Below are 12,547 nucleotides of genomic sequence, written 5' to 3'. Positions count from 1 at the left end.
AAAAAAAAAACAAGATACAGTACATACAAAAGTAATTCTTAAGTACTAGGTTCATTTCAACTATACAGATTTCGACTATACAATTGATAACAGAAAAACACAGATTCAGAGAGAAAATCAAGAAAGATAAATACTCCCAAAGGATATGCAAGTATAATAACAAATTCATGATAACTGACATAAAAAAAAAAGTGTCAAACACCTTTTGTTGAGGCTTAACAAAGCTCTCCGGAGAGCCAGGATGGGCTCCTTGGCTCTGTAGGAATTCTGGGTCATTTCTAGTCGAGCTACCCAGTTTAGAGAATCTTCTTGAGAGGTATCACCTGGAGACTGTTGAAAAAGTGGTTTGATGCTATGCTCCAATTCACACAACATGTGCAATCTGAAGACAGATAGAGCCTATATTAAAATGTTATCATATTCAGCCCCTTAATCTCATACACAAAGCATGTACTTAAATTAGCCATGAAGAATCTAAAATGTACAGTTTTCTTTGGAAGAACTTTAATTTTATATATTCTTGGTATATAAACAGTAACATTTTTATCTTTTTAAATTAGGTATTAAACACCAATTATGTTGATTTAAATGTTTAGTGCTTTGCTATGGTCCCCGATTTCCTATTAAGTAAATTGGAGAAGGGTATATAAAACTAAATTCAAGTATATGAAAATCAAATTTTATTGCCTATATGAAGATAAAAGAAAATACAGATCCATTATGAATCAACATAAATATTTGCATATGCCTGACATAGCTGACAGTAAATAACTGTGAAATGAATACAATTTTAATTTTTTCTAAGAATGATAGAAACCCTCATGACACATTCACAGAAGTTTTTTTCCATATATAATATGCAGTGTCTATGACTCAGTGCTCGAGGATGCAGATGAGTAGCTACAGAACAGAATCTCAGTGGTGCAATCTATGGTTTCATTAAACGGTTTCCAAATGGGCTGATACAAATTATAGCAAATTCTTTTAACTGAAAACAAAAAAAAAAGTTCTTAACTTATCTTTTCAATGATAACATGTATTATTTTTCTCAGGTGAAATAACAGACCTGAAATGTTTTCCATCATTTTCTTCCTTACCTCTAAAAGTTAATTTTCCTTCCTCATAGTGTAAGGCCTACATTTTGGGGGAGGGAAATGTCAAATGTATTTCTAAGTGAGAAGAAGAGGAAACTAACAAGTACTGAGCACCAAAGTGCCAGGCACAGTAAATGTCTAGACAATATGACATTACAACAGGACAAATATGTTTTTCTTATTTTTAGAAATCTCGTAATTGCTTTTCCAATGAAAAGGATATACATTAGAACATTAAAAAAAAAAAATTATAGGGTGAGGGGTGCCTGGCTGGCTCAGGTGGTAAAGCATGTGACTCTTGATCTCAAGGCCATGAGTTCAAGCTCCATGTTGGGCACAGAGATTACTTAAAAAAAAAAAAAAAAAAAAAAAATCAAACCAAAACAAAAAAACTATAGGGTAACCATAAGATAAAGGAGTGAAAGAGCCATTGTATGTAGATACACATGATACCAAACATACCATCAGTTATTTACTAATCAAAACATTCCAAATCTATCAAAAGACACTTACAAACCAGGAATATAAAATGGACCCTCCCCCACAAATACCTCACAATATATTCATATCCTCGTTGATAAGAGCCTCTTTCAAAGCTTGCAGCTGAAAGAGGTACAATTTGTTCTGCTCTCACTAGTTTCAGTGTGTCATAAAAAGCTGTGACATCTCTTTTTTTGGCTGATAATAATAGCTGTCCCAGTCTGACACTCCATGTTGTAGATTTCCCATCTGAAAAATAAATGTAGAGTCAAGGAATGCCATGGGGCCCCAAAACAAGGTTTACTTCATGTGTAAAATGGTCAGCAGAAATACTGAACAGATGGTTTCATTCTACTTTGAACAAGAAGGCAATTATAAAACAAGCTGAAAGATTAATTATAGATGGTACTCAGCTACTTAAGTCTGAATATTTATAGTGTATTAAAACTGCTCATACTTTAAGAAGTAATTTTACCTGCTGCCAAATAGTTTTCCACCAAATCCCACTGTGACAATTTCCAAGCTGCTTCCACTCTGTATGTGTTTAATTCATCTGTCCATTCAGACCTATTAAAAGAAGCCAGTATCAACTAAACTTTATTTAAAGTGGCATTTAGAGATTTTTTCATTGTTTTACTCTATTTATTCTATTTACTGTATTTGTATTGTGTTGTACTTTGTACTTAAATACAAAATGATAATCTCTACTCAAAAAAAAACCCTTGATTTTTAATGTTTCCATTCCCCTAAAAAACATTTTTGCAATAATTACTTCTTGTTCTTTTTTTCAAGTATATTTATTTATTTTGAGAGGAAGAGAGAGAAAGTTGGGAAGAGCAGAGAGAGAGAGAGAGAGAGAGAGACAGAATCTCAAGCAGACTCTGCACTGTCAGAACTCTTTCAGTGCAGAGCCCGCTGTGGGGCTCAAACTCACAAACCGTGAGATCATGACCTGACCCGAAATCAAGAGTTGGATGCTAAATGGACTGAGCCACCCAGGCGCCCCTCAATAATTACTTCTAAAGGGGCAATTTAAAAATGCCATTGACCAACAAATTAAATTGCGCCATATATTAGAACAGAATTAATGCCTGGATAATTACAAAGTGCAGTTTTAAGATTAGCTGTGTGCTTAACTTGAACAAAGGGCAGGGGGGAAAAAGAGCCAACTGAACATATACACATTCAGAGGTAAGCAATTCTAAGAACTTGGGATTTTGAATTAAGTTTAAGGCAAAAATAGAGGAGCTTGTGGGTACTAGGTCAGGAGCAGCTCAGGGTGCATAAGGTCACTCAATAAAAGGGCTTAAGAAAGTTACAAATGACGTGTCAATGGCATAACAAAGGATATGAAATAAGCTACTTAAATTATATATCTATTCTTAAACTATTTTGAGTTACTTTAAAATTTGGATTTGTAGAGGTGCCTGGGTGGCTTGGTCAGTTAAGTGTCTGACTCTTGATTTCAGCTCAGACTCATGATCTCACAGTTCATGAGTTCAAGCCCTGTGTCAGGCTCTGTGCTGTGAGCACAGAGCCTACCTGGGATTCTCCCCCTCTCTCTCAAAATAAATAACATTTAAAAAAAATTTGGATTTGTAAAACAAGTATGATATAGGTAATTATTTTTTCTAAACATTCTACTTATATGACACTAAGATAGATAATGATATTTTGGATCATAACTATATAGAAGCTAGACTTTCCCAATATTTCCTCTTTAATAATGTTTATTTATTTTTGAGAAAAAGAGAGACAGAGTGTGAGTGGGTGAGGGGCAGAGAGAGACACAGAATCCAAAGCAGGATCCAGGCTCTGAGCTGTCAGCTTAACCAACTGAGCCACCCAGGCACCCCCATATTTCCTCTTTATTTATCATACCATTTGAATGTCTGATATATGCTAGACCCTGCACTGAGCACATTTTTCCATTTAATTATCTAACAACACAGAAAGGCACACATATTCTCATAGTATAAATAAGGTAACAGAATCAGAGAGGTTAGGATCAATGCCATAAAAAGCCCTCCTTGCTCTTTCTGTAGTAAAAATACATTTAAAAAATGTAAAACAGTGATTTTTTTATTAAAAAAAATCTAAAATAGCAGTATAAATATGGAACATCCTCTAATTTCTAAATACAAACTCCACCAAAAACAATTTAGAACAAGGCTAAAAGAAATACAATAGAATGTAGTTTGGGGCACCTTGCTGGCTCAGTCAGTAGAGCATGTGACTCCCAATCTCAGGGTCATGAATTTGAGCACCACGTTGGGCATAGAAGTTACTTAAAAATAATATTAAAAAAAAGAAATGTAGTTTTCAAAAAGTCCAGTTGTAAATAACTTTACAAGCTTATCACCAGATGCTAAAATATCAAAATTTTAAGATCAAAATCTGAGTAGAATTAGCAGGATTTGCTATCTAGAGGGGATGTGTCATACCAAGTATTATACCAAGAAGTACCAAAAGGTAATGAGGACCAGGCTGTGAGAACTTATCCCGATAAATAGGTTCACTAAAAAGAGTAATTGTGTAGGTCAAGTACATTCAATAATTTTGGAGGAATATTTGTTTAAATGCAAATATTCTTGGGGAGCCTGGGTGGCTCCATCAGTTGAGCATCTGACTCTTGATCTCCACTCAGGTTCATGGGCCCTGCATTGGACTCTGTACTGGCAATATGGAGCCTGCTTGGGATTCTCTCTCTCTGCTCCTCCCCTTATTACACATACACTCTCTAAATAAATAAATAAAACTTTTTAAAAAAATGCAAATATTCTCCCCAAAGAAAACACATCCTCTCTATGACCACTTGCTCCAATATGATAGAGCAATCTTTTTTTTTCTTCCAAATTTTTATTTAAATTCTAGTTAGATGGGGCGCCTGGGTGGCTCAGTCGGTTAGGGGTTCAACTTCAACTCAGGTCATGGTATCATGGTTCTGTGGGTTCGAGCCTTGTTCGGGCTCTGTGCTGACAGCTCAGAGCCTGGAGCCTGCTTCGGATTCTGTGTCTCCCTCTCTCTCTGCCCTTACCCTGATTGAGCTCTGTCTCTCAAAAATAAATAAACATTAAAATAAATAAATTCTAGTTAGTTAACATATAGGGCAATATTGGTTTCAGGAGTAGAATTCAGTGATTCAACAGTTACATACAATACCCACTGTTCATCATAACAAGGGCCTTCCTTAATACCCATCACACATCTAGCCCATCCCCCACCCCTTCCCTCTATCAACTCTGTTTGTTGTCTATATATGATAGATCAGAAGCCTCTATGTATCCCACATCCAAAGAGAAGAGGAGTCTAACTCTACAGCATGTGTAATAACGAACCTTGACACCTAGGTTTGAGCCATGACGAACCTTCCCAAATTACTTTACTTGTCAAGTCTTTCAACTAATTTAGAGAAACATCTAAAACATACAACCATTCTTTATCTGCTTCTGCAAAGTTTCTTCCCTTGTTTCATAAATTTCATTACTGTGAAACCATCTGATTAACAGTGAACTTCTCTGCTCTCAAACATTATAGACTTGAAGTCTTTGCAAATTACAATTGGGAATTTATAGAAACTATACTTAGCAGAACTGCTTTGACAGTCCTAACTAAAAATAGTGGCCTGTGTGCTCTCTGATCAACTAAGATACCAACCCTTTTGATCAGATCTCACTGCCCAGAATAGTCAGTTGGCATCTGGCAAATATATCAAGAAATAAGTACTTTAGCTCTCCAAACAATGCAGCTTCGAGAGCAGCACAAACCTCCACAGTTACTCCCCAGACCAGAAGAACTATGCAGCTTTAATCTTTGTCACACATACATACTACTTTTTTGCATCATTTTCTTGCTATAACAAACCTACTTTCTTTAGGAACGGAAGGCAGCTTTCATTTTTATCAATCCTTTATGGAAAAAACACAGACAGTCTAGAGTGGTTTTCTGTAAACCAGTCACAAAATTTCCTCTTCCCCAACACAGAAAATAACTGGTGCTAATAATGTAGACAGAGCTTAGATACTTTTTGGATATGTTTGTATGGGCCTCACCAATAGCAGGTGAGCTCTACAAGGTTTCTGTCTTAAAGCAAATATAATTCAAGGAGGACTCTTGGGACAGAAGATAAGCTGTTAAGACACATGAAAAAAATGCTCAACATAACTCATCATCATGAGGGAAATACAAATCAAAGCCACAATGAGATACCACCTCACACCTGTCAGAATAGCTAAAGTTAACAACTCCGGCAACAATAGATGTTGGCAAGGATGTGGAGAAAGAGGATCCCTTTTACACTGCTGGTGGGAATGCAAACTGGTGCAGCCACTCTGGAAAACAGTATGGAGGTCCCTCAAAAAATTAAAAATATAACTACCCTACAACCCAGCAATTGCACTACTAGGTATTTATCCAAGAGATACAGAAGTGCTGATTTGAAGGGGCACATGCACCCCAATGTTTATACCAGCACTAGCACAAGAGCCAAAGTATGGAAAGAGCCCAAATGTCCATCAACTGCTGAATGGATAAAGAAGATGTGGTATACACACACACACACACACACACACACACACACACACACACACACACAACGGAGTATTACTCAGCAGTCAAAAAGAATGAAATCCTGCTATTTGCCACAACATGAATGGAACTAGAATGTATTATGCTAAGCAAAATTAGAGAATGACAAGTATCATGATTTCACTCATATGTGGAATTTAAGACACAAAACGGATGAACATAAGGGAAGGGAAGCAAAAATAAGATAAAAACAGAGAGGGAGACAAAACATAAGAGACTCCTAAATACAGAGAACAAACTGAGGGTTGCTGGAGGGGTGCTGGGTGGGGGATGGGCTAAATGGATGAGGGGCATTAAGGAGGACACTTGTTGTAATGAGCAATGGGTACTATACGTAAGTGATAAATCACTAAATTCTACTCCTGAAACCATTATTACACTATATGTTAACTAGCTTGGGTCTAAATTAAAAAAAAAAAAAAAAAAGTATATATATATATATATATATATACACACACACATATATATATATATATTTAAATATATATATATATGTATATATAAAATAAATAAAGACATTTGGTACCAAAAAAAAGGTAAGCTGTTAAGTGCCAAATCAGCTTATGACAAAGTAGAAAAAAAAAGTTTTTGTTGCCTATCTCCAGCACCATGAAAACATAAAAGATTTCATTTCTTTGCTAAATGTTATGTCAACTCAATTCACTGATTAAAATTTTTTGATCCAGATACAATAACAAAAGAAAATCAATTTAAAAAAATTTTTTAATGTTTACTTATTTTTGAGAGATAGAGACAGTGCGAGTGGAGGAGGGGCAGAGACAGAGAGGGAGACACAGAATCTGAAACAGGCTCCAGGCTCTGAGCTGTCAGCACAGAGCCCAATGCGGGGCTTAAACTTGGGAACGGCGAGATCATGACCTAGGATGAAGTCAGATGCTTAACCGACTGAGCCACCCAGAAGCCCCCGTTCTTTTTTTTTAAGATTTATTTTTGAAAGAGAATGAGCGTGCCTGCACAAGGGAGGGAGGGACAGAGAGAAAGGGTGACTGAAGATCCAAAGTGGGCTCTGCTTGAAACCAGAGAGCCCAACTCGGGGCCCAAACCCACAAACCACGAGATCATGACCTGAGCCAAAGGTGGAAGCTTAACTGACTGAGCCACTGAGGTATCCCAAAATACAATCATTCTTTAAAAAAAATATTACCTGTGGGGTGCCTGGGTGACTTATTCGGTTAAGCATCCAACTCTGGATTTCGGCTCAGGTCATGATTATGGGTTCAAGTCCCACAACAGGCTCTGCACTGACAGCGTGAAACCTGCTTGGAGTCTATCTCCCTCCCTTTCTTGACCCTCCCCACTACTCTTTCTCTCAAAATAAATAAACTTAAAAAAAATAAAAAAATAAAAATTACCTGTTAGCATGCACTCCATTCACCTGAGTGATTACAGTAGACAGCTGTCCAAGACCTAACATGGACTTCACTACACCATGATAATGAATAATCTAGAAATTTAAAAATATTTAAAATAGCAATAATCACTTCAAATATATTGTGGAAAACAAAAACTGTTTAACTGATATTCAATAAAAAGTACTATTTGCCTCACTAAACCTACTCTTCTTAGTTCAGCAATTGATTTGCATGGTGTAATGGTAAAGCCCCCAATAATGTCCTAATATATGTGAGTATTAAAAGAATACACAGACAACCTAAAAAATTCTCACAGTGAATTTATTATTTTTTCCAGATTTGGTTTAATTTTTGGTGCAAATCAAATATAAATGTAATGAGTACTCTTTAATATTTTGTTTAAAGATTATTTACCATACTATTTCTCACACAAAAATTAAAACTCAAAGCTCATAATAACATTAAAATAGATTTAGGGCTGTAGTAACTAAAAAGTTATATAGGATTATATAATATTCTTTAAAATTGAAAACAAGATTGTGAAAAATAAGGATCCTGTATGAGCTTCTGAGAAAATGAACATGTAAAATACAACAAAAAGCAATACTGTAAGATTAGAGAGAATCTAAGCCAAGATCATAAATCAAGAATTCTAAATTCCCTTCCTGTCCCAGTAAACAGGAGATATGTTAACACACCCCCATTTTAATTATAGCTTAGTATTTCTAAGGGACCATTTCAGAAATTCATAAGGGCTGGTAGGGGGCATGTAAAATCTGAAAATGTTTCCTAGACTGTAGGGAATAATTGTTATTATTAAAAAATGTATGTCAAATTGATACTTTTAATTGCAAACAAAAATTGTATAAATTTTAAAGCAAATGAGCACACATTAATATAAATATACTCCTCAACACACATCATTCATTTGGGGGATTTCTAAGGTCACAGAAATTTGGCATGGGAAGAGATTTTTGAGATCCTCTAGCACATGTCTAATTCCATCAATCAGGAAACTCAAGCTCCAAGATGATTAAATATTTTCCAGACACTAGTAGAGACAGTATAGAAACAAAGGTTTCCAGAGTTCCTTGTTCAGGGCTCTTTTCATTATGTTGCCTTTCATTTATTATCTTACCTGGTCTGGTTCTAGCTGAATAGCTCTGTCATAACAAGCAGTGGCATCCCTCAGTAAGCCAATGCTTTCATGTTCAAGGATCTGTTCTTTCAGAGATGGTTCTGCCTTTCGAATTGCGCTTACTCCAGCCACCCCATCAGGTTCATGCATAGCAGCATACAATTTCTTTGTTCAACCATTAAAAAACAATCAAATAAGAGAAAAAAACACAACTGGAACTAAAATTATAAAACCACCAGTTTATGTGAATAGAGCACATGAGAATTTTTCTCAAAGCAGCAGTAAGTATTTGCTTCAAGGCAGATTTCACAGTAAAATTATAAACTTATTTACAGACATTTTATTATCTTAACACTCTTGTTCCACTTAAAATATAAATCTACATTAGTAATTGCTATTGATGAGAGTTACAAAGAACTTTAAGGTTCTGAACTCTCTTTAAATACAACTTATGATAAATTCTGTTGAATACAGTTTATAAGTGTTTGCATTTTAAAATTTATAAAATTTTTAAACAAGTATTTTAATATACTGATAGGGAGATGACTCAAATCTGAGTTCGAAGGAGATATTCAGGTTGAAGATAAAAATTTGGGAGCACTTAGCACAAAGATGTCCTTTAAAGGCAAGGGAAAAGATGGCATGCTCTAGGAAATGAATAGAAAGAAGAGAAAGGGTCAGGGTAGGAGACGGGAGTACTACTATATTACTAGGCAAAGAACTAGCAAATAAAACTGAGAAGAGAAAGCAGAATTTTTTTTTAACATTTTTTTTTAACGTTTATTTATTTTTGACAGCGCACGCAAGCGAGCATGAGCGGGGGAGGGGCAGAGAGAGAGGGAGACACAGAGTCTGAAGCAGGCTCCAGGCTCTGAGCTGTCAGCACAGAGCCGGACGCAGGCTCAAATTCACGAACCGCGAGATCATCACCTGAGCGGAAGTCGAAAGCTCAACCGACTGAGCCACCCAGGCGCCCCGAGAAAACAGATTAGTTTAAAGAAACCTGGGCAATGTGATATCCCAGAAGCCATGAAATAAAAGCAAATGTCTTAATGAAAAAGGAGTGAGCAAATGATTCTGTGAAATTAAGAAAATGAGAACTAAGAAGCATTTATTGGATTTGGCAATATAGAGGCCACTGCTTTTCTGAGTAAGAGTAGCTATCAGTGGAATGGAGATAGAAGTCATGTTGGGATGGTCAAAAAATGAATGGAAAGTAAAGTAACTACAGGGAAGATAAACAGTTCTTTTAAAACTGGCTATGTAGAGAAACAGAGAGATGGGAAGTATCTGAAGGGGAATGTAAGACCAAGGGAATTATTAAAAATTAAGTTGGGGGCGCCTGGGTGGCTCAGTCAATCATCTGATTCTCGATTTTGGCTCATGGTTGTGAGATCAAGCTCTGTCTAGGGCTGGGAGTGAAGACTGCTTAAGATTCTCTGTCTCCCTCTGTTTCTGTCCCTCCCCCTCTCTTGTAGGCGTCACTTGTAGGCATGTGAGGAAAAAAAAAATTAAGGGAAGATACCAGAGTATGTCTATATACTCGGGTTGAGGAAGATAAATTACTGATTTTAGAGAAAGCAGGAATATCTGAAGGACTGAAATAAAGAGCACAAGTAGAAGGATTGAATTTTGACAGGAAGGGATCCTTCTTCAAGAATAACAGAAGAGAAAAAAAAACGATTATGGTGCAGAAGTCAGTGTATTTTCAAATTTGGTAGACATCTGACTTCATCTTCTTTTCTTTTTTTTTAAGTTTATTTATTTACTTTGAGAGAGACAGAGACAGCGTGAGCAGGGGAGGGGCAGAAAGAGAAAAAGAGAGAGAGAGAATCCCAAGCAGGCTCGGCAAGGTCAGCACAGATTCTGACTCAAACTCATGAAACAGTGATATTGTGACCTAAGATGAAACCAAGAGTCAGATGCTTAACTGACTGAGCCACCCAGGTGCCTCTGGCTTCATTTTCTTAATGACAATAAGCAAGATTACCAGTTAAGAGTAGGTGAGGAAACAGAGAAATGAGAAGATAAGAAATAATCAACTTGAAGAGCAGGAAGGTAGGCTATTAAAGAAACACAGGACTGAAGGCAGTGTTAAAGAGTACTGCTGAAATCTCAGATTATAAACTTAAAGCAAAAGTAGTTCAAAACCCACTGTGTGATTTTTCTCCAGCAATGTTCAATTGCTTAAATGCAGACACTGAGAAAGCAGATGGCTTGAGTTTATCCAGGGATGGTATTTTACAAAGTGAGTATCACACAGTGGGTGAAAAGACAAGGGAGTTAAACATCTTTGTAAGGGAATGAATTTAATAATGAAAATAGACTCAAAGCTAGACAAGGAGAAAAATAGACAGGAGGAGGCTAATATTCATCCAAATACTACAAAGTACTGGGGTACCTGGCTGGCTTAGTTGGAGGAGCATGTGACTCTTGATCTTAGGGTTTTGAGTTCAAGCCCCACGCTGGGCGTGGAGATTACTTAAATGAATAACTTAAAAAAAAAAAAGACTACAAGCTACTAATTTTTCACTTTCTCACTACCTTTTGCTTTTCAACTTGAAAAGTCTATCAATTTTGACTTTTTTTTTTTTTTTTAACAGGGAGAGAGAGAGAGCATGAGCAGGGGAGAGATGCAGAGAGAGAGAATCCCAAGCAGGCTCCATGTTCAGCATGGAGCCTGACATGGGGCTGGATCCCATTACCTTGGGCTCATGACCTGAGCCAAAATCAAGAGTCAGATGCTCAACATACTGAGCCACCCAGGTGCCCCTCATTTTGGCCTCTTTTTTAATCCCACTGCCTTTTTAGCCCCATCTGCCTTTTTTCTCCCCTTTCCCTACACAATCAAAATTTTATCACCTAAACCATTATTTCACTAGCACTGTCATGCCCAATTCCTGTTACAACCAGCACATCCCCCTTCCCACTCACCCCCAAATTCAGGCCCACATTTCTCATGAGAATAACAATGGCTTGCTTCCGTTGCATCATGGCTCTTTCAAACCCTCCCTCCATGAATGCCATAGTCATTTCTTCCATTGCACTTCCCTGGTTCAAATCACCTAAGAATTTTGGACAACTTAAAAGGTCCTCTATGTTTTATCTTTCCTCTGCCCAAATCTTTATCGTTCTTCTGCCATTCCCAAACTGACACTTTACTCTTTACCATACACCACGTTCTTTCCCAACTCCACACTTTTGCCAACTCCATATGGATGCCTCTGTTTGAAATATCTTGACCCCTTCTTTTACATATCTACCATCCATTCTTTAAGACCCAGCTGAGACAAGATCTCCAAAGAGCCTGTACTAATTCCTTGCTCACATATTTCCATCTCCCACCCCGCCCCACCCCACACATAAGTGCCTTTCCTCAGGGCACATCTAGTATTACACCAAACTGATGTTTATCTCTCCCCACTAATCCGCAAGTTTCTAAAGTGCTTATAAATATCTAGTACCTAGCACAGCATCTAAAACACTCAATAAAATGTTCAATAAAATGAATGATATAAACATAAAAGATCAGCAATATTAAACAACATTAAGTTTAATGTATTAATTTCAAACCTGTAAAAATCCAAGATGCTCCTGAATATTTTGTTTCTTTTCTGTAATAAATGATTCAAAGTGCATTACAGCTCGTGTATATGCTTTGGAGCGAAAGGAAGCTACTGCCAGAGTATCCTGAGGTATGAGGTCTAGAAAACGAGTTACACTCTGATAGTCTTCATAATCCGCAGTAGATACTAGATTATAAAAAGACAATTGAGTAAAGACTTATAACATGAAATTTTAAAAGTGTCGATTTAAATTCCTATTTATTCATTTTAAATTCAATTTCATTCACTAAATAAGTTAACAGAAATGTA

At 36.6% G+C, this 12,547-nt stretch overlaps 1 protein-coding gene across 3 annotated transcripts in view; it reads right to left on the bottom strand.

Annotated features, from left to right (window-relative positions):
- Nucleotides 1-12,547, bottom strand: part of ATR (ATR serine/threonine kinase) — a 99,543-nt gene that overhangs the window by 28,519 nt on the left and 58,477 nt on the right. For all 3 annotated transcript variants that reach the window (XR_008422563.1, XM_053903757.1, XM_053903758.1), the window contains 6 exons: nt 12,246-12,424; nt 8,673-8,837; nt 7,535-7,626; nt 2,050-2,141; nt 1,646-1,823; nt 203-382 (listed from right to left, as the gene is read on the bottom strand). Coding sequence is in view for 2 of the 3 variants with exons in the window: in XM_053903757.1 (XP_053759732.1) it covers nt 203-382; nt 1,646-1,823; nt 2,050-2,141; nt 7,535-7,626; nt 8,673-8,837; nt 12,246-12,424 (886 nt within the window). In the remaining variant the exon portion in view is untranslated. The remainder of the gene's footprint in view (nt 1-202; nt 383-1,645; nt 1,824-2,049; nt 2,142-7,534; nt 7,627-8,672; nt 8,838-12,245; nt 12,425-12,547) is intronic.

This window comes from Panthera pardus, unplaced genomic scaffold (assembly GCF_024362965.1).
Source record: "Panthera pardus isolate Hobbes unplaced genomic scaffold, ASM2436296v1 HiC_scaffold_16, whole genome shotgun sequence".
NCBI lineage: Eukaryota > Metazoa > Chordata > Mammalia > Carnivora > Felidae > Panthera > Panthera pardus.
This window is presented reverse-complemented; position numbering and strand designations above follow the sequence as displayed.